The sequence below is a fragment of the Equus przewalskii genome, chromosome 27 (assembly GCF_037783145.1).
Source record: "Equus przewalskii isolate Varuska chromosome 27, EquPr2, whole genome shotgun sequence".
Classification (NCBI taxonomy): domain Eukaryota; kingdom Metazoa; phylum Chordata; class Mammalia; order Perissodactyla; family Equidae; genus Equus; species Equus przewalskii.
This window is the reverse complement of record NC_091857.1, coordinates 38,799,890-38,822,759: the sequence shown is the minus strand read 5'-3', so window position 1 is coordinate 38,822,759 and position 22,870 is coordinate 38,799,890. Positions and strand designations below refer to the sequence as shown.

Sequence of the window (22,870 nt, the reverse complement as noted above, 5' to 3'; positions counted from 1 at the left end):
GAGATACCTTTCCATTCCATCTCGTTGAAAAAAACCAGAGTCAGGCAGTTTGAGCTTTGGAGAGGAGGTGAGGCCGGGAGAGCTGACACCTGTCCTCTTGCTGTGGGGAGGGAGATGGAGGCCCTTGGGCGGCCTCTGTTGAGGTTGACCACATGCATGCCTGGAACAGGCACTCCCCTTCTGCCTACATACTCCGGAGGAAGTTTTACCTGTAAACACCAGGATACTTGTGCAGAAACGTCCTGGCAGCCATGTTTGTAACGGTGTGCCCCAGGAAGCTACCTGAACCGCCGTCAGCTGGAGAACAGACAGATGGAGGGCAGTTAGTGTGTGGGGACCTATCGTGCAAAGACGTTAGAACTGTGCAAATCAACAGACACCTCAGCGTGGTGTGGGGGTTACTACGGCCTCCTGCTGCTGCTGCAAACATGGACAACAAAATCGCCAGGTTCTGTCCCTGTTGTACAAGTATACAGACATGCAAGGCTATTCTCACATCAGGTGTAGACAGTGGTTCCCACCGCCCTGAAGTACGCGTTCAGAGTTCCACGGGGGTTTGACTGTGGTGGTGAGGTTTTCTTTCTTAACCAGGGAGGTGTGTGTTCTGTTGTTGTTTATATTCTTTTGTGTCTCTTCAGTGTTACGTAGTAGATAACAATTAATCTATAGGTATTTGATTAGGATTACATATGGCATGGACCACAGATTTTTAGGTTCTGACTCGATTGGGGAGGGGTCGCAGACTCTAAAACAAGCATGCTAAGTAGTTAATTACTGCATTCCTCTTTAAAAATTGATAGGCCTCTAACTGCAAGCTGCCGTCTGTCATTTGGTCTGAAATGTCTAATTGTATTGCTCTGCCAGTTGCTTCTCTCTCAAATAACATAAGCAAACTTTTCTAAGACTTTTATTGCTCCTTGTTCCTGAGAATTACTTGATGGTGCTAATTTGGCTACTTTAGATTTTAGTCAGTTTTGGAAGACTGATTTGTAGTTTTTGTTTCTGGCCATCACAATCATGCCTTTTGGTTTGTCTTTATTGCTGGTTTGTTTGGAAGTGCTGGGTGTGTTTGTTCTCTGTTACTTGTAGGTGACAGTTGGCGTTTCTTTTAGATGAAGGATAAGGCAGTTCAGTTGCGTCACCTTTACTTGCAGTGAGTCAGCCCTGCGCACCAGACCGTCAGGAGGGCTTCCCAGCTCCCCACCGGGAGAGCCTGTCCAGCCCCAGGCCGGTGACCCAGGTGAAGAGAGCTGCCTTTCTTTTTTTTTTTTTTTTTGAGAAAGATTAGCCCTGAGCTAACTACTGCCAATCCTTCTCTTTTTTGCTGAGGAAGACTGGCCCTGAGCTAACATCCGTGCCTGTCTTCCTCTACTTTACACATGGGACGCTTTCCACAGCATGGCTTTTGCCAAGCAGTGCCATGTCCGCACCCGGGATCCAAACCGGTGAACCCTGGGCAGCCAAGAAGCGGAACGTGGGAACTTAACCGCTGCGCCACTGGGCCAGCCCCAAGAGAGCTTCCTTTCATTGAAGGCGAGTTCCCGTTGTTGCTTTTGTGGCATCCACGTTCGCCACTACCTTTATTTTAGCCTTGCTTTCAGTCCTTTTGTTATCAGTGTCAGATGTATCTCAAGTTCTCAAGACTGCAGAGACCGGGAAGTTGTTCTTCTGGAGCCCATTAGTCCATCTGTAACGAATCTTCTGCCTAGGTTTGTGGTTGGAAGCCAGCTTTGCTGGCTTTTTTGTCATTGGAGGAAAAAGTCTGACTCCTGGTACTACAGTCGTTTGAGAAATGACATTTACTTTTAGTATCTCCTGTGAAGTCCTATAACAGTGAGTCGAGTGGGCAGTTTCTTTGACTTGACAGTTGGAAACGTCATACATTATTTACAAATTGCTTTTGGTTGGAATAGAAAACATTTGGATAAGAAACGGAGAGTCATTCTGAGTTTGGTGTTTGCTAGGTCCTTGAGTGATCTTGGAGAAGTCGCTGGTCTTCTGTGAGATGTAGCCTGACCATGATTTGAGGTCTCAGGTGGCACCATGGTCATTGCAATCACCTTTGTTCCATGTTTGCTTCACAAGGATGGCTGATTTTGACCAAATAGGAAATTTTAAAGATATCTGTCAATTTGTGAGTCGTTTTTGACACCTTAAAGTTAAATGGCAGTCAATGAAGAATTTCAGCTGGACGTATCTTCTGCCGCATATTTGCACACGTATTACAGTTGCCGTCTAGAGGTTAACTTTGCCTTTTAAGATCTAGAGAAGATTGGTTTATCTTATTTTCATGCTCTAAAGCAGGAGTTAGCAAACTTCTTCTGTAAGGGGCCAGATAGAGAATATTTTAGGCTCTGTAGGCCATATGATCTCTCTTGCAATGACTCAGCCCTGCTGTTGTGCGTGAGAGCAGCATAGACAGTACATTTAATTTTAAGGAATTCCAGCTATCTGTGCTGGTAATCTGAAGTAGGAACTTTTCTCTTCCTGGAACACTGGATCAGAGACCGCTGAAAATTCTAGTCAAGGTGCTGAATTTTTCTCATGAATATGACATTTGAATAGCCCTTAATAACTCATAATAGGTTACTAGCGAATAGGTATTTGGATGTCTCAGGAAACCTTGAGAGGATTTGCACTTGCGGCTCATCTTTGGCCCACGGGGGGCTGAGGATCGTAACTGGAAAGCTGGGCCTCACTGCTGTCGAGGGCGCTCGTCTAGTGTTACCTTCTTGGACTCCGTAGCTTGTCTTGACCTTGAAGATGCCCCTAAAATACGAGGAGAGAAAGACCTGTCCCTGCTTGCTTTGCCCTGCTGAGGCTCTCGGTCACTGGGAATTGAGTCATTTTCCGTATTTAAACGGAGTGCTTAGTGTCCCAGGTACTGTACCAGGCTGTGGGTGATAAAGACGAATCAGCCACGGAGCTTGCTTTTGACAAAGTAGGGTTAGTGAGGAAACCAGCTGTTTTAAGAGAGGGCTGTAATAAACATTTTCCATGGCATGCGTGTGTGCCTGGCCCACCTTAATTTATTTACGTAGTCCCTTGTTAATGGAGAGTCGCTATTACTGATTTTCCTTTTGCCTCAGGCTCTAATGTGTCTTGGTATGGAACTGTTACTGATCTCATCTTTATTTAATATTTTGACATATTGCTTATTATGGAACTTTTACAGTAGTTTTGATTTTTTTAAAATTTGCATTATAATATATTTTAAAAATCTTGGTTACTGAGTCTTTTGGCATCTCTTAAATTTGTGCCCAAAGCAACTGCCCTACTCTCCTCGCCTAGCCAGCCCTGCGAGTTAAACATTCGCTTGTATGCTGGACGTTGTAGAAGGTGTGTTGTGGACTCTGGACTCTTATCTTTTCCTGAAGAGAATTGATGTTTGTCCTAGCAGGTGGTTAGCTTTACCTGACTCCTAAACCCTGGCTCCCCGGAGGTGGTCAGCAGCCACAAACTGTGCCTGTTCCTGGGTTTTCCAGCTCTCTGTCTCCACTGGGCTCCTTAGTGTCTGCCTCGTGGTGACATAGTTCAGAGGCAGCCCCAGCCGGGGCCATTTCGTGTGCACGTCTTAGTGCTCCCCTCGTTCTGGCACCCTCCTTTATGGGCTTCCTCCTTCCTGGCTTTGCTCTCTCTGCTACAATTTCTTTAGCTCTATTTCCTATTTAGTATTTCTCCTTTCCCAGGGGTCAATTACCCTTGAGTTTTACAGTTTGATTATTATAGTTTTCATTTTTGTGAGCTCTCCTAGGTTCTCTTGAGTTCCTGGTCATTTATAATACTTGGTAGCTCCTTGATCATGTTTTTAATTTCTTATTGAATTATTTATACCTATTAAACATACACATTTTCTACTCTTCACTTGATATGTCTAGTATCTGACTCTGATACTTCTAGTATGCGGCTCTCATTGGTTCTTTGTGCTGTTACTTATAAGGGTGTTTTTTGTGTGTATTTTCTGATCTTTATTATGAACTCACATTTGTTAGTACTGTATTTGTGGGAATTCTTTGAAGACCAGGTTGAGGGTCCTTTCCTTTAAGAAAATGTTTGTTTAGAGTATAGTATACTTGTGAATTGAGGGTTACCTGTATATAAATGCAGGATTGGTAATAAAAGAGATGATTCAATAGATATAGTTTTGAGGTTTCCTGTGGTACCATCTCTACATTCATGTCTCTTGATTATGTGAGCCTAAAGGTGGTATTGTGTGGCACTGTTGCTCAAGTTTCCCATTTTCCTGTAGCTTCAGAGACAATTATTATTTCACATACCTTCTGCTTGCTATACCTGTCATACAGATTGTAGAATTGGATGCCTGAAATGCAAGGAAACCTCTAAGTATGTTAAAGTCCTGTTAACCAAGAGATGTATTTAGGGTGAAATATAGAGTGGAGGAGCCAACATTTCAACACCATTTTCTTTCACATTTCAGGTTAATGCTGATGTCCTTGTACAATGTGAGCATCAATTTGAAAGGCTTGAAGTACATCAGTGAGAGTCCAGGATTCATCCCTTTGCTGTGGTGGCTTTTGAGTGGTAAGGAGAGGTTTACATATATCTCTCGGATGGCTATGTGCCTACTCCTCTGTGGCTGAAGGAAGTTGTAAAGTATTAGAAATTAGGATTGGTTGTCTCAAGGTGTTACTATTTCTTTAAAAAAAGGATTTCAAATTATGGAAAACTCAATGGTGTGCTGAGTTATTCTAGTTCTGTTTCTGAAGTATTGTTTTCAATTTAGTTATGATTCTGTGATATAAAGAAAAATGATAAAACAGTTGGTAAATGACAGTAACCTATTGCCTTCTCTGAGAACAATACAGTACTATATGTGTTGTCTGCGAGTCTGAATATCAGGTAAAGGAGAAGTCCCATTGTTAAGGAATGTGGGGAAAAGGAAATCTGAGAGATATCACAGCTCTGAAGTTACATATATATGAACATATATATATATTATGTATATGTGCTTTTAAAATTTTCTTTGAAATAAAAGGCTGTCTTTACTGTTCCTCTTCTCCCTTACCACCAATGTAACCTAAAATTTTGTCCCAGTCTGTTCATCATAATTTATAACACTGTGTGTTTAGTGTTATGTATTTCACTCAAGCGTGCAAAAAAATGGACTTTCCTTATTTTTTCATAATTCAGGTCAATCTCTGTTTTTGAGCTTCAGCTCTACTTGGTGGTAAATGCTGTTTTTTAAACAGTTTTTTTGAGGTATAATTGACATGTGATAAACTGCACACATTTAAGACAAACAATTGATAAGTTTTGACATAAATCTACACCTGTAAATTCATCACCATAGTCAAGATAATGAACATACCTGTCACTCCCAAAAATGCCTTGTGCTCCTTGGTGACCCCTCCCTCCCATTACTCTCTTTCCAGACAACCACTCCTCTCCTTTCTGCACTATAGATTGGTTTTTGTTTTCTGCAAGTTTATATAAATGGAATCGTATATTTTGTGTTCTTTTTTGCCTTTTACTCAGCATAATTATTTTGAGATCCATTCGTGTTGTGTGTGTTAATAGTTGATTTCTTTTTATTGCTAAATAGTATTATATGGATATACCATGATTGCTTTATTTATTCAGCTGTTCATGGACATTTGGGTTGTCTCAGATGTGTTTGGCTATGATAAATAAAGCTCCTATGAACATTCTTCTGTGTCTTTGCATGGACATATGCTTTCATTTCTCTTGGGTAAATACCTGGAAGTAGAATGTCTACATCATGTGTTAGATGTGTGTTAGTTTTTATGAAACTGTCAAACTGTTTTCCGAAGTGAGTAAGCATTTTGCACTCCCCCCAGCAGTGTGTTAGTGTTCCAGTTGCTGCGCGTCCTCGTCAGTACTCGGTATGGTCGTTCTGTTTAATTTTAGACATTCTGGTAAGGATGTAGTGGTACCTCACTGTGGTCTTAATTTGCATTTGTTTTATGACTAATGATGTTGGGCATCTTTTCATGTGCTTATTTGCCATCCACATATCTTCTCTGATTAAGTGTCTGTTCATATCTTTTGCTCATTTTTAAAAAGTTGGCTTGTTTCAATTGAGTATTCAGAGTTCTTTGTATATTCTACATAGAAATCCTTTCTCAGATATGAAGTTTGCAGATATTTTCTCCTAGTCTGTTAGTTATCTTTTCATTCTCTTAAGAGCATCCTTAAAGTACAGAAGTTCTTAATTTTGATGAAATTTATCATTCTTTTTCGATTATGAATCATGCTTTTGGTATAGAAATCTTTGCCTAACTCAAGGTCACAAAGATTTTTTAATGTATTTTCTCCTAATAGTTTTATAATTTTGCATTTTACATTTAGGTCTATGATCCATTTTGAGTTAATATTTGTATACAGCGAGAAGTATGAATCAAAGTTCTTTTTTTTGGCATAAGGCTACCTAGTTGATCTGGTGCCATTTGTTTTGAAGACTTTCCTTTCTCCACTGAAATGCCTTGGCACCTTTGTTGAAAATCAAATGACAATATATGTGAGGGTGTAGTTTTAGATTCTGTTCTGTTCCATGGATTCAATTTTGTGTCATTATGCCAGTATCATAAAGTTGGGTAGTGTAAATCCTTCAACTTTGTTCTTATTTTTCAAAGTTGTTTGGGTGTTTCGAAGTCGTTTGTATTTCCGTATAAATTTGAGAATCAGCTTGTCACTTTTTACCCAAAAAATCCTGTTGGGATTTTTATTGGGATTGTGTTGAATTGACAGTTTGTTTTGGGGAGAATTCACATTTTAGCAGCATCGAATCTTCCAATCCATGAACACAGTATAAATGTCCATTTATTTGGATATCGTTGGGGCACATAGATCTCCCATGTTTATGTCTTAAGAGCAGAGGAGCTGACCTCCTTTGTTCCCGGCTCTCTTTTCAAGGATGCTTGTATACTGAAGGGCCTTGGGAGATAGAGATACTGTCCCTCTCCAGAGCAAAGGGTGGGTTTGTTTACACCCATACAGTATGGGTAATGCTTCCTTCTAGGGCAAAGGTCAGGCAGGCTTACTACCCATTATGAAAGACTTGGGTTCCCTGAGCTTGGGATTCCTCTTCTGTAATGCAACCCGCGGCATGTGCATGGCCTGGTAGAATTGGGTCTCGCTGAGCTGACACAAGAGCGGATGCTCTGGATATGGCTGTTGCTGTGGAGTAGTAAAGTTTTTTGTCTCAAGCTCAGAAGTCTCATGTCTTCTGCCAGCATCCATGAAACTATAGCATGCTAACTTGTTAGCTTGCAAGTAGGATAAAACCCAGACCTCCCACAGTTTTAAAGGCAGGCTGAGGGGAGGCTGTGTTTGTAGTGCATGATAATCTTATCCACCAGCGTTGGATACTTGACCAAACAGCCATTTTTTTTTCCCCTGAAAATGTGAACTAAGGGAGACATAGAGTCAGAGGTGGACTTGACCTGTAAGGTAACTATCCAGGCTGGTTGTCATGGGCTGTGTGCAAGCAGATGCTGCCAGTTGGAGGGAGCAGGGGGTAGGGAGAGGGAGAGAATAATTAAATAAGAATACCTAGTGCTTTTTGAATGCCAGTCACTGTTTTAGGTGCTTTATTGTATACTCAGATTCATTTCTCTAAATACCTTTATAAGGTAAATATTACAATTTCTGTTTTATAGACGCGGAAACTGAGGCACATAGACGTGAAGTAACTTGTTCAAGGTTATACAGCCGCTAGGTGGAAATCCTGACAGCCGGGCTTCAGCTCCTGTCTCTTAGCCACTCTATTGGGGTGTTCTTCCTCAAGAAGTGTCTCTGAGATGGAAGCCTTGGTTCTGGGTGACTTCTCTCCTTCACTTGCCTCTGAGATAGAGGGCCTGAAACTAGATGCCCCCCTCTCTGTGTGAGCTAGCTTGCAGCCAGTGATCCTTTGGCACTTCTGCTGGTTGTTTACCTTCTCATAAAAAGAAGGCATTGGGCTAAATGTTCTCTATGCCCCTTTCTAGCTCTGGTACTCCAGACATTTTCCAGGGCTGAGTGAAAATCATTGAGTTTCATTTCATTTTATGCAGCTCTCTAGGCATCAGGCAACCAGGAGTGTCTGTTCCTGACACTCAGCGGAGATGGTGCTCTTTGACCAGGGTGGATGGTTTCTGCTTAAACGTCGGGTCGCATGCAGTGAAGGGTGGTGGTGAAGTTGCCTGAATGCCACTTTTTGCCACTGGGGCATCAGGCTTTCTGGTCCATAAAGACAAGTTCTTTTGACACAACGATCACAGGCCAAACCCTAATAAATCTTCTCCAAGGTCATCCTACTTGATATCTGTAGAGTTATTTGTTATCACAGTCAAACAAAAACAAGGTCTATCAAGACCAGGATATTTGACCCCTGAGTTATGTATGGAGTTACTTTAACTTAAAAATCAAAACTTGGGAGCCAGCCCGGTGGTGTAGTGGTTAAGTTCGCATGTTCTACTTCAGTAGCCCGAGGTTCGCAGGTTCAGATCCTGGTGGTGGACCTAGCACCCGCTCATCAAGCCGTGCTGTGCTGGCTTCCCACGTAAAATAGAGGAAGATTGGCACAGATGGTAGCTCAGAGCCAGTCTTCCTCACACGCACATACAAATTAATTAAAAAATCAAAATTTGTTATGGAATTTTATGTGTATTTTAGTAAGGTGAGTACATATTTTATTCTAGATTAGAAAAATAGGAACAAAAGTAGTTCCCTGAAAAATAACATGTACTTCTTGGTGCTTGGTAGTGTGTTGTGATGGTTTCAGAATTCTGGACCTTCACAGCTGCTTAGGACTAGGAGAGAATTTGAAAACTGGCTTGTTCTACCCCTTTGCTTTTAGGTAGATCTGCTTTATGAAAATACACTAGACAAAAAGAGTCTCTTCTAATTTTTAAAAGATCTAGGAAAAACAGATTGCATGACTTCTCTCAATAATTGGTTCCTACTTTTATCAATTTTTCTATTAGGAAATTTAATATATTTAAAGAATGTAGACTTTGGACTCATTAGACCCAGATGGAAATGGCAGCTCTTCTACTTGAGAACTTAACTAACCTTTTAGGATCCCTCTTTTCTGATCTGCAAAATGGAGATTTCTGCCTCAAGGATCTTAATGTTTATTAAAATGCAATAGTGCCCAGGCCAACACCTAATGTAGTAGGTGTTAAGTTTCCCTTTTTATTTCTAATATAATTCATACCGCAGTGAAAGCTCATTTCCTTTTATTTTGTTTGATCTAAAGGTGGCAAGTTGCTTTCAAGTTTCCGGACTTCTCTGATCCAGAGTACAGGACCAGTTGCTATTAATCATCCCTGACTGAATAATCTTATTTCCTTTAACCTTTGCTGGATTTCGTTTTCCTTCTCTTTATTCAACTTGTATCTGGCTTTTCCCCAGGCTTTCTCCAAATTCTTCACATTCCTCTTAAGTGGCAGAACTGGCACAGAACTGTAGCAAATAGCTGATGAGGACAGAGTGTATTGGGATGATGACCACATGTTACATTACTGTTAATGCAAACTAGTATAATGATCACTCTTTTAACTTTTAACTTAGTGCTGGCTTTCCTACCCATGTGTACAATGTTGAATAGGCATTTGGAAATTGCCTCCCACTTTACATTTATTTGGTTTGCCTGCATAATATGACACATTGATAGTTCTACCAAATTTTTATCTTCAGCCTAGACCTCTCTCCCGCACTCCAGAGTCATATGTCCAGCTATCTATTTGACATCTCCCCGTGGATCTAATAGACATACAGACATCTCCCCATAGATAGCTTATAAACATTCAGACATCTCTACATAGCTATCTAATAGATATTCAGATGTCTCCACATGGATATCTAATAGACATTCAGATGTCGCCACGTGGATATCTTTTTTTTTTTAAAAGATTTTATTTGTCCTTTTTCTCCCCAAAGTCCCCTGGTACATAGTTGTATATTTTTTTTTCAGTTGTGGGTCTTTTTAGTTGTGGCATGTGGGACGCCACCTCAGCACGGCTTGATGGGCAGTGCCATGTCTGCGCCCAGGATGCAAACTGGTGAAACCTTGGGCTGCTGAAGCGGAGTGCATGAACCTAACCACTCAGCCTTGGGGCCAGCCCCTCCACGTGGATATCTAATAGACATTCAGACGTCTCCATGTGGATATCTGATAGAAATTCAGAGGTCTCCACGTGGATATCTAATAGACATTCAGACGTCTCCAGTGGATATCTAATGGACATTCAGACGTCTCCATGTGGATATCTAATAGACATTCAGACGTCTCCATGTGGATATCTAATAGACATTCAGACGTCTCCACATGGGCACCTAATAGACATTCAAGCTCAATGTGTTCAGACTAAATTCCTAATCTTCCCCCACATTAAATTCTACCTACAGCCTTCCCAATCTCAGTTGATGACAACTCTATTTTTCCAATTTCTCAGGCCTCTAAAAACCTTGGAGTGATTCTTGTCTCCTTTTCCTCTCACACCCACATCCAGTCTGTTAGGAAGTCCTGATGGCTCTGCTTTCAAATACATGCAGAGTCTGACCACCATCTACCGTTACCATGTGGTTTTGAGCCTCCATCAGTTTGCATTTCGGGAACGTCGGTAGCCTCCTGCACATCTCCCTACAGTCCATCCTTGAAGGCCAGGAATTGGGAGCCAAGGCTATGATGGAATAGATCCTGGACCAACTCTCCTTACTGAAAAGAGTCAAAATGCCACATGAGATGTAAAAAACATTTTTAAAAATGCTCCTCTGAGCTAGAAAAAAAGTAATTATACCCAGGCACAAAAGCCAAGTGAAAGTGGGACGCCAGAGAGGTTGACAGAAATGGAGCTAACTCCTGCTTTGAGGGCATTTGTCAAAATGACCTTCAGTTTCCTGAACTCACAGGGTATGGGGACAGGAAAGCAAGCCCAGGTCCCACCCTAAATGAGTAGCCTAGTAGGGAACTCCCAAAGGTATTTACCAACATGGTAAGGGTAAACTGACGATACTCCTCCTACCCCTGGGGACTGCAGGAAGATTGCCTGTTTTGACCTTTGGCACTGAGCGTAGTGGGGGAAAATCTCTTCTGAGGATGACCATAGGCTGTAGTGGAGGAAAAATCTCCTCAGAGAATTAATTACCATAGGCTGGGTTTCGTGCAGCTTGAAGCCTTAATTCAAACTACTGGGTGGTCCCCATTTAGAGAACAATGCAGATCATTTCTGGAAGATTCTTTGACTTCAGCCAAGTCTTCAAGGAATTCTTAGAGATAAGGTTCCAAGAACTTGAGCTCGCATATTAAAAATCACAAAAAGCCTGGGAAACATCATTAGTGAAATAAATAACATAACCTGCAGAAGATTTTAGATATAAGAATTACTATATCAATATAAAATAAATGTGTTTAAAGAAATAAAAGAAGGGATTAATATACGAGTGAAGAGTAAGAGATTGTAGAAATGACCAGGCAGATCTCAAAAAGGATCAAATAGTATTTCTGGAAATGAAAATATAATGATTACAATTGTAATTTTATTAACTTGATAGTAGATTATACATAGTTGAAGAGATAATTAAATTGATATAGGCAGATCTGAAGAAATTATCCAGAACGAAGCCCAGAGAGACAGAGGTGGAAAATAAGAGCAGGTAAGAGATACAGAGGAGAGACTAAGAATTTAACATACGGCTAGTCAGAGTTCTGGAGAGAGAGGAGAGGGAACAGGACAGGCAAGCTGTGAAGAGAGTAGCTGAGAAGTTTCCCAACCTTGTTTGCTTAATTTGAGAAGTCTACCTAGTTATAAGCAGGATAAATGAAAATTAGTCTACACCTAGACAAATTGTAGTGAAAACTGCAGAATATTACAGATGGAGAAGCCCTTAGAAGCAGACGGACAGAACAAGATGTCTACCTTCTAAGGAAGAACGCTTAGACTCATAGGTGATCCCTTAGCAGCGACAGGGCGGTATCATAATGCTGAGAGAAAATAACTGTCAACTTGAATTTGTATGCCTCCTTCTCGCCTAACAAATATGTTTCAGAACAAGGATGGAATAAAGATGTTTTAGACAAACAAAAACTAAGAGTCTGTCACCAGTAGACCCTCCCAATAGGAGATTCTAAAGGTTACACTTGAGGAGGAGCGTGGTCTCAGATGGAAGGTATGAGATGCAAGTAAGAATGACGATCAGAGAGAGGAGCAAATGTAGGGATAAGTCTAAACAAATATTGACTATATAAAGTAAGACAAACAGAAAACCAAAATGATAGAATTTGAACATCAAGAGCAGAATAATAGCACATGTGCTGGGAGGAGGATAGGCAGAGTTACACCGTTACGTTCACGGGGAGAGCAAAAATACTGGTTAATTTCAGACTTTGATAGTTAGTATGCAGGTTAAAATTTCTAGGGTAACATGGAGATAATAGAAATAAAACAGACACTTATAACGTCAATACAGGATAAAATGGAATGTGAAAAATAAAGATGGCAAGAAAGAGGAAAAAAGAAAACAAAGATAAGATGGAAGCAGTAAGTCCACATATATGTACAATTATAATAACTGTAAATGGACCAAATGACTCAGTTAAAAGATAGTAATGTCAGTCTGGATTTAAAACAATCGTCCAATTATATGTTGTTTATAAGAGAGCTATCTAAAACTTATGAATACATAAAGATTGAGAGTAAAAGGAAAAACATACCAGGCAGATTTTCATCAATTCACCAGAAGGATATAACAATTTCTGAACTTATATATGCACATCCTAATATAGTCTAAAGATAAAATAAAAACTGAAAAGAACATAAGAAGAAATTCACAAATCCCCCATGATCATGGAGATTTTAACACACTTCGCTCAATACTTCATAGATTAAGAAAAGACCAAAGTCTCTTGGGGCCGGCCCAGTGGCACAGCAGTTAAGTGTGCACCTTCTGCTTCAGGCAGCCCAGGGTTCACCAGTTCGGATCCCGGGTGCGGACATGGCACCGCTGGGCAAAAGCCATGCTGTGGTGGGCGTCCCATGTATAAAGTAGAGAAAGATGGGCACGGATGTTAGCTCAGGGCCAGTCTTCCTCAGCAAAAGGAGGAGGATTGGCAACAGATGTTAGCTCAGGGCTGATCTTCCTCAAAAATATATTTAAAAAAAAAAAAAAGACCAAAGTCTCAATAAAGGTAAGAATGATTTGAAAAACACACTTAACCAGTTTACCCTATTGGATGCATACAACGCTCCAGCTGTGTATTTATTTCAAGCACACATGGAATATTTACAAAAGTGACTATTTTCTGGGTTATAAAGCAAGTCTCAACAAATTTCAGATGATCAGAATCATATGGAGTATCTTCTTTGACTACAATATGAGTGAGGCGGGAAATATTTTTTTAATTAATTTTTTTTATTGAAGTAACATTGGTTTATAAAATAAATTTCAGATGTACATCATTATATTTCAACTTTTGTATAGACTACATCGTGTTCACTACCAAAAGTCTAATTGCCATCCATCACCATATACATGTGCCCCTTTACCCCTTTTGCCCTCCCCCACCCCCTTTCCCTCTGGTAACCACGAGTCTATTCTCTGTATCTCTGTATTTGTTGTTGTTTTTTTTATCTTCCTCATATGAGTGAAATCATTTGGTATTTGTCTTTCTCTGGCTGACTTATTTCACTTAGCATAATACCTTCAGAGTCCATCCACGTTATCAAAAATGGCAAGATTTTAGCTTTTTTTTATGGCTGAGTAGTGTTCCGTTGTGTATATATATATATATACACCACATCTTCTTTACCCGAGAATAAAAGAAGAAATCAGATATTTTGTACTGAATAATAAAAATATTACATATCAAAAATGGTGAAATACATCTAAATCAGCATTTAGTAGAAAGTTTATTAAAGATCAAAGCAGAAAATTAATGAACTAAACATCTACCATAAGAACTTAAAAAAAGAAATTCAAACAACCCAAATAAAATACAAGGAGGAAAATAAAGAAAAAAGTAGAAATTGATGAATTTTACTGGGCAGGTTCAGCAGCAGGTTTGAGCTGGTGGTAGTAAGAATGAGCAAACTTGAAGCCAGAGAAAGAGATCGTCTGCTCTGCAGGACAGACACAGGGAAGAAGGAAGAAAAACAACCAAAGCTCAGAGCCCTGTGGGCATCATCAGGCAGACCCATATATGCACAGTAAGAGTTCCTGAAGGAAATATGAGGGAGAACGGAGCAGAAAATATATTTGAAGAAATAATGTCTGCAAACTTCCTAACTTTGATGACAAACAGTGTATGCATCCCCGAAGTATAGTGCACTCCAGGTAGGCTAAACATGAAGAGGTGTCCGTTGAGACGCATCATAGTCCAGCTGTTAAAGCTTAACACAGAGAGAACGTCTCGAAATCAGCAAGAGAAGAGCATGTGCAAGGGGACCACAAGAAGACTAGGAGCTCACTGCACCTCAGAAACAATGGTCATAAAGCAGACGGATGACGTTTTTAAAGATTTTTTTTATTTTTGCTTTTTTTCCCCAAAGCCCCCTGGTACATAGTTGTGTAGTTTTAGTGGTGGGTCCGTCCAGTTGTGGCATGTGGGACGCCGCCCCAACATGGCCCGATGAGCGGTGCCATGTCCGTGCCCAGGATCCGAACCGGCGAAACCCTGGGCCACCGAAGCGGAGCGCGCGAACTCAACCACTCGGCCACGGGGCCGGCCCCGCGGATGACGTTTTTAAAATTCTGAAAGAAAAGACAAAGAATTCTGCCAAGAATTCTGTGTCCAGCTAAGCTATTCTTCAAGAATGAAGGCAAAATACATTCGTGGCTAAACACAGACTGAGAGATTTTATTGCCGGCAGACCTTTATACAAAAGGAAGTTCTTAAAGCTGGAGGAAAACGACACGAGAGCATGACTCCAATCCGGAGATACTGTTCAGGCCACCTTGCCATGTGCTGTGTGTGATACACGGATAGGGCTGGCATTTCAGAGGCACACTCTTTTGAAACTGTTGTGTGAAAGACTTCTAGTAAGAATGAAAGATCTTATCCCACTTCTGGGTATTGATCCAAAAGGACTGAAAACAGGATCTTGAAGAGATGTTTGCATACCCATGTTCATTGCAGCATTACTCACCATAGCCAAGATAAGGAAGCAGCCTAAGTGTCCACTGATGGATGAATGGATAAAGAAAATATGGTGCATGCATACGATAGAATATTTTTTAGCCTTAGAAAAGAAGGAAATTCTGATACATGCTACAACACGGTTGAACCTTGAGGACATTATGCTGAGTGAAATAAGCCAGTCATAAAAAGACAAATACTGCGTGATTCACTTATATGAGCTATCTAAAGTAATCAAACTGAGAAACAAAGTAGAATGGTGGTTGCCAGGAGCTCGGGGGAGAGGGAACGGACATTGGTTCAATGGGTACAAAGTTTCAGTCATGAAAGATGGAAAAAGTTCTGGAGATCTGTTGTACAGTAACGTGTATAGTTAGTACTACTTACTGTACACTTAAAAATTGTCAAGAGGGTAAATTTATGTGTTTTTTTACCACAATTAAAAAAAAAGAATGAAAACTCTTGTGTGGCTTTTTCCTCCCTTGACACCTTGTGCCTAGATTACCAACAGCTTTTTAGCTGATGCTCTCCCCACTATCTGCTCTCACTCCTGTCTACCCATATGCTCCAAGTATCCCTTTTGGCCCCACGGTCCCTCTGCTTAAGAGCATTGAGCTCTCCAGAAGTTTCAGTCTAGGTGCTCTTGTCTGACTCTCAGCACCCACCCTCAGGCTTCCCTCCCCTTCTCTCTCACCATGCTTCCTACTCACTCCGAAACCAACACAGAGAGGGAGCTTGGGTTTGCACACTGACAGCCCTGGGGTTACACCTCAATTCCGCTCTTTAATACCGTAGGACTTTTAGCAAGATTCTGACCCTCCCTCAAGCTCTCTTTCCTCATCTGTTCAGTGGGGATTGTGGAGGTCATTGTGTCAGGTGCCCTGCACTGGCCAGGCATATAGGACCCACTGGATTAATGGGGCGTGCCCTCTCCTGGTCTTCTCCTCAGATGCTCTGCACAGCTTCCCAGATCTTTGCCCTCTCGTGCCCCAACAGCTTTGCATACTCCCTCGTTCTGTTTCTCTTTCCCACTCCTGCCTGTCTGGAAGGCTCGGCTCAGGCTGTACCTGCTGCTCTAGCCCATGTTGAGTTCTCTCATTTGGTTTCCCACTTTACTTAGAGACAATATAACTTAATGTTTTCTTGTTATCATGTTTTATAAATGCCAGTTATCTCCAACTAGACTGTACATTCTTTTTGGTAGGAACTAGATCTTAGATTTCTTTGAACTTCTTGCTATCAAAAGCCTGCCTGTCCCAGTGCCCCTCAGCTGTCATCTTGGTTCCCCCCACCGTAGCCCAGCCCTGTGCAGCTTAGCGTCCCTAGGGGAGTGTCTGCTTTCCCTCAGGCCGCAGCTACCCTGACTGCAGCATTCATCCAGCTTTCCATCTGGTCTCCTGCCTCAGTTCTGGATTTGCTTTCCAGTTCTTCATGAACTGAGCCCTGACTGGATCTCTCAGGGTCTTCCCAAGCCTCTGGGTCTTTTTGTCCCAGCCTACAAGCAGTTAGTGGCTCCCCACCTCTGGCCCAGCATCTCCTGAAGATTCCTCCTGTTCTGCACACTCCCCAAGTTGCAGTCTCAGGTTGATCACCCAGCCTAGCCTGGGATGGAGTCCCCAGGTTAATCTTTTTGTTTGGTGAGAAAGATTCGCCCTGGGCTAACATCTGTGCTAATCTTCCTCTACCCTGCATGGGGGATGCCTCCACAGTGTGGCTGATGAGGGGAGTAGGTCCGCGCCTGGGCTCCAAACCCACGAACCTGGGCCACTGAAGTGGGGAGTGTGGAACTTTAACCATTCAGCGAAGGGGCTTGCCCTCCCAGGTGAGTCTTTGGTGGCATGATTGGACTCTGGGCTGGGAAAGGTAGCCCTTGACTTAGTGTCTGTATGGCTGTTGTTCTGGTCGGCTTGGTAAGCTCCTGCCCTCTTCTCCTGGAGCAGGACTTCTGCCCTGACCCGGCCGTGCCACAGTGATGATCTTGGTGATGTGTGTGTCGTCGGAGCTGGACCAAAGTCTTCCTCCAGGAATTTTCCGGCTGGAGCTGATGAGCTAATGGGGAATTTGGTAGACAGATTCTAAAATTTATGTGGAAAAGAGCCAATGAAAGCAAAGGTGTTCTTGAAGAAAAATAAGGTAGGAGGAAATGTCTGTACTAGCTATCACTCTTGACAAGAGACAGTGTGGTATTACAAAACAACAGACCAATGGAATGGAGTGGAGGGCCCAGAAACACATGTGGAGTGCTGTTAAGGGACAAAGGCTGCTCTGAAGAGCCATGGGGAAAGGACAGTCCTTTCAATAAATGATGCTGGGTCAGTGGATATCCATAATGGAAAAAGATTAAACTTGATCCCTTCCACACACCATACATCCAGATCAGGGAGACTGTAAGACTGAAATGAAAGGCAAAAAGAGAAGGCGTCTAAGAGATAACAGGAGTTAGGTATTCATGACCTTGACATAGGCAAATATTTCCTGAACAGGAGACAGAAAGCACTCAGATTACATTCCAGTGATATTTCCGGTTCATCAAAAGACACCATTAAGAGAAATAAAGCAAGACACGGAGTGATAAAGTATATCTGTAACTTTTACGAAACCAACAGTGATCCTGTATCCAGAATGTAAAAATTAGTAAGATGACGGACAATTTAACAGAAAAACAGATGGGAGATTGGAATAGGACCTGACAAAAGAGAGTGTCCAGAAGGCCAAGTAAACACAGGAAAAGGTGTCCAACCTCAGGACTCATCAGAGAAATGCACCTTACAGCCACAGTGAGGAAACACTCCTCCCCATCAGACTGGCTAAGGCGAAGAAGGCCAGCAACAGCAGGTGTTCGTGAGAATGGGGAGAATCAGAACGCTCCCACGCTGTTGGTACAACCACTTTGGAAAACAGCCCAGCATAAGCCACTAAAGACATGCACTTCCATAGATCCAAAATTGTGTTTCTAAAAGGTACACTCACAGGAAAATACGGACATTTACCAAAAGACAGGCACGAGAATTTGTGGAGCAGCATTATTTGTAAAAGCCAAAACCCAGAAACAATCCAGATAGTAAATGGGTAACTTCTTAGAACGGGACACTATACAGCAGTGATTCTCAACTTGGGGTGGGGCGTTTTGCCCGCCAGGGAACATTTTGAATGTCTAGAGACATTTTTGATTGTCACAACTGGGAGGTGCTACTGGCATCTAGTGGATGGAGGCCAGGGATGCTGCTCAATATCCTACAGTGCACATGACGGCCCCACAACAAAGAATTATCCTGCCCCAAGGTCAGCAGTGCTGAGGATCCCTGCAGTGCAGCGATGGACGTGTCCACAGCGACGGACAACAGCATGAGAAGCTCACAAACCAAATGGGAGTGAAAAGCCGACAGAAAAGCATGATTCCATTCGCATAATGTTCGAAAATGGGAAGAAGGAGGAAGCATCGTGTGGTTAGGAGGGAGCAGAGGGTTTCCAGGTAACGGCAACTTCCCATTTCTCAACTTGAATGTGTTAACAAGTCTTCCTCTGCGATAATTCTCTCAGCTTCACTTTTATGTTTTGGGTACTTTTCTCTAAGTATGTTGCACTTATTAACCTTATTTTGGTAACAGAAAGAGGAAGAAAGGAGAGAAGGCAGGGAGGGGGTGAGAGAAAGAGAAACCACGATTTGTCAAAGCCATTCCAGAGGAGCCCTTCCCACACCTCTGGGCCAACCTCACTCTTGCTGTCCTCCAGACCCAAAAGCCTGGCACCTGGGTCACTTCTCCCGGCCTGCCCCCTCCACTCCAGTCCATAGTGACGTCTCTCCTCCTTGGACCCCTTGCTCTATCGAGAGCCCTGCCCTCTGGCTCAGGTGCGTTAGTAGTGACCTCACAGGGCTGGTGACGGGATTGTGTGCATTCAGTGCACGTAGTGTGCTCAGGATAAGGCCCAGCATAGAGCGAGCTCTCAGTGTTAGTCATCGTTGTCATCACGTTGAGTGCTTTGTACTGTCTCAATCTAGTTCAAGTCCCGCCTTCTGTGATGGGCAATTTTATGTGTCACCTTGACTGGGCTAAGAGATTCCAGAGCTGGTGAAACCTGATTTCTGGGTGTGTTTGTGAGCGTTTCTCTGGAAGAGGTCAGCATTTGAATCCATAGACTGAGTAAAGAAGACCGCCCTCACCAGTGTGGTGGGCATCGTCTAGTCTGTTGGGGCCTGGATAGAACAAAAAGGCCGAGGCAGGTTGAATTCACTCTGTCTACCTGAGCGGGACGTCCATCTTCTCCTGCCCTCGGGCATTGGAGCTCCTGATTCTCGGGCTTTCAGACTGGAACTGAGTGACACTGCTCGCTTTCCTGGGGGGCCCAGCTTGCAGACGGAAGCTCGTGGGACTTCTCAGCCTCCATAGCCATGTGAGCCAGTTCCTATACTAAATCTCCTCATATTTATATGGATATACATATCCTACTGGTTCTGTTTCTCTGGAGAACCCTGACTAATACACTTTCTCTGCAAATTTCAAGTTCTTTAACACAGGATACAGGGCAGTAGCCCTCAAGACCAGACCCAGTGCTGTGCACACTCCTGGATGCTGCCGTCTTTCTAGGCTGGCGATGCTGCGCCTGAGTACACAGCACCGTGTGGCGTGCAGAGCTTGCTGCATCTGCAGCGAGGCGCCTGCATCCTGAGGAGTCCCACTGTGTACAGAGTGTACCTGGTTTCCCAGGCGGGCAGGAGAGCCACTGTTCCTGTCCTGCAGCAAGGAGCTCTGCTCCTGGGTGAGCGGGCCCAGGCTGACTGTCTGTTAGACTCGGGTCCAACCTCGGACAGATTCCGAAAAGAAATAACACAAAACATGCCTTCAAAATAAGCTGCACGTCACTGCAGCTCTCACTCAGCCAAGAATAGTTACTTGGTTTTCCTTTGTTGCCTGCACGTCCTTTTTTCTTTAGGGTTAAAGAAGTAGGTGCCTAGGAGCCAGCCCAGTGGCATAGTGGTTAAGTTTGTGCGCTCTGCTTCGGCGGCCCACGGTTCACGGGTTTGGATCCTGGGCACAGACCCATATATTGCTCGTCAAACCACACTGTGGCAGCATCCCGCATACAGAATAGAGGAAGATTGGCACAGATGTTAGCTCAGGGCTAATCTTCCTCACCAAAAATAAAAAAAAAAAAAGGTGCCTTGAACATTAAACCTTAGTGTACAAATATCTCTAAAACCACCAGATGTCCTCAATTAAAATCTAAGAATTAGAAATTCAAATTGTGCCTTGTACACTCTTTGTTCCAAGTAACAAGCGAGCATTTTAGAAAATATCTTATTTTTGTTATGTTCTTTTATGATTCTTTTTAGCCATTCTCTGCATTGTTTCCTCAGGTGGCAATTGTTCTTGCCCCTGCAATGACATCTGAGTATTTCTCTCAGATTATTACAACACCCACCAGCTGTCCTGAGAGGGCTCCTGAGAGAAACAATACAAAGAATTTGTCTACAATTACTTCTCTGTGATGAAGGAGGAAAAATTCATTGGATCAAGGAGAAAACTTCCATTAAAATAAAAACAGTTGGGGCCAGTCTGGTGGCACAGAAGTTAAGTTTGCATATTCTGCTTCAGCGGTCCGGGGTTCACTGGTTCGGATCCTGGGTGTGGACCTACGCACTACTTGTCAAGCCATGCTGTGGCAGGCGTCCCACATATAAAGTAGAAGAAGATGGGCATGGATGTTAGCTCAGGGCCAGTCTTCCTCAGCAAAAAGAGGAGGATGTGTGGCAGATGTTAGCTCAGGGCTGATCTTCCTCAAAATAAATAAATAAACAATAAAAACAAAATCCATTTCCACAAATCAACCAAAATGGATTATCTAATTCTCTAACCAGGAGATAGTTATTGAGCCTTAAACATTAAGACAGATCAGATTCACAATGTTTATTATTGCCGTAGGAGCCCTCATATTAAAACAGCAATTTGAGTCAGTTTAGCACTATAATATGAAAACAGTGAGCACATCCTTTCATGGATGGTGCTTAATTCTGGCCCAGTGCTCTGGTGCTGCCAGGTGCCACTCGGGATGAATTCTGGAGGGCCCAACTCCTTGCCCTGTCTTCTCTAAAAAGCTGGTGAAAGATGAAACCCAACACGGAAAGGCGCCACGCCTGGGAAATCAGCAGTAATCTTGACCTGCGCGCCTGGGAAAGAGGAGGGCAAGCGTGCCTTGACTTGCTTGGAGTAAACTATGGAAAGAGAGATCGATGAAACATGAATCTCAGGGTGACCACAAGAGGTTTCACTGTAGAATCCTGTTACATTACAAGAACACTTAGAACAATTTGCTTGTTAACTCCTCTCCACCAAAACCAAAATCTGCTAAACAGAACAAAACCAAAGAGAAGAAAACTGGTCTCTTCGTCAGCAGTTCAATATGGCGGAAGAGGGTGGGGTCAGCAGCTGTCCACTCCTCTGCTCCGAGAGCTGGCTCTTCCTCCTAGAGAGTCCCGGCCAAATGGCCAGTGTCGGAAATGGAAAGAGCCCAGGGTCTCCAGGGTACTTCAGAGTAAGGAGAGTTCTAGAACTCACACAACCCAGAGCCTGCTTTCCACCAAAGCAGTCGGCCATGAGGGCTACATCCTCACTCAGAATACCCTCACTCGTCAGGACGTTTTTGGAACTCCTCCTGGAATTGCCTTCAGAGCCAGTCTGTGAGCCATACCCAAATACCAGTGTCGCTGCCTGAGATTCGGACCCCGTGTCCTCATCAGGAGCCTAGTGCTGACATTAGTCCCGCCACACTGGACTGGCGGGTTATGATGAGCTTTGTGCGTGAGCCGCTCACGACGGGGAGGGCACTGGGCAGCTGAGCTTGGGCCTTCCAGCACTCACACAGCTGGTCCTCTCACCTCCTCAGCCTGCAGGCTCCCCTCTTCGGGCTCCCTCAGAGAAGCCTTTGCTCCCCTGCCCCTCGCTGAAAAGGCTGGAGCGCCCCAAGGCCCAGTCGTCAGACCCTCTCACTCCCTGGAAGGTGCGTCGCTGCCGCGGGCTGTGAATGCTTTCCACAGCGGGGTGATTCACAGTGCTGCCTCCAGCCCCAGCCTCCTCTGGAGCTTCAGCTCATCAGTCTAGCTGTGCACTTGCACCTCCCTCTGAAGGTCGCACAGGCCTCTCGTGCCTAACGTGTGCCCAGCCAAACTCTTGATTCCTCTGCTTGCTCCTTCCCCAGTCCTCCCCTGGCATCCCCACTGTCCCCGCTCAGCCCCCAAACAGCATCACCCTGGACCTCCCTCTCTCACATCCCTCTCCCTTCGGCATGTACCTTGAATCTGGTCACCTCGGTCATCGTCACTGCTGCCCCTCTGGTCAGGCTGCCGCCATCTTCTCACCTCTGCTGCAGCTGCCTCCCATCCTCTCGGCCCGCCCTCAGCAGCCGGCACGAGCGTGGTGAGCCGTCCATCAGGCCAGGGCCTGCCCCTGCTCAGAGTACTGTCCTGAGTCTTCACAGCCGTCTCGAGGCCTCGGTGTCTCCCTGACCTCCTCTCCTGACACTTCGGCATCCTCAGCCGCACTCCACACACGCACTGCGGCCCTTGTCGCTCCACATGCTCATTGCCCAGGGCTGCCGGAGGGCCTTCCACTGCTTTCCGTGGCCTGTGATGCTCCGCTTGCAGATCTCTGCGTGGCTCGTCCTTCGCTTCACTCAGGTCTCCACTCAGATACCTGAAGAGTGGCCCCACCTCGTCTCTCCAACCCTTCACGCCATTCCATCTTTATTTGTATTATGTGACATAGGCCATTCTGTCTG

At 43.6% G+C, this 22,870-nt stretch overlaps 1 protein-coding gene across 9 annotated transcripts in view; it reads left to right on the top strand.

Annotated features, from left to right (window-relative positions):
* HSF2BP (heat shock transcription factor 2 binding protein) overlaps positions 1-22,870 on the top strand; it is a 107,916-nt gene that overhangs the window by 64,239 nt on the left and 20,807 nt on the right. For all 9 annotated transcript variants that reach the window (XM_070597343.1, XM_070597339.1, XM_070597335.1 and 6 more), the window contains one exon: positions 4,439-4,542. In XM_070597343.1, coding sequence (XP_070453444.1) covers positions 4,439-4,542 — 104 coding nt within the window. The remainder of the gene's footprint in view (positions 1-4,438; positions 4,543-22,870) is intronic.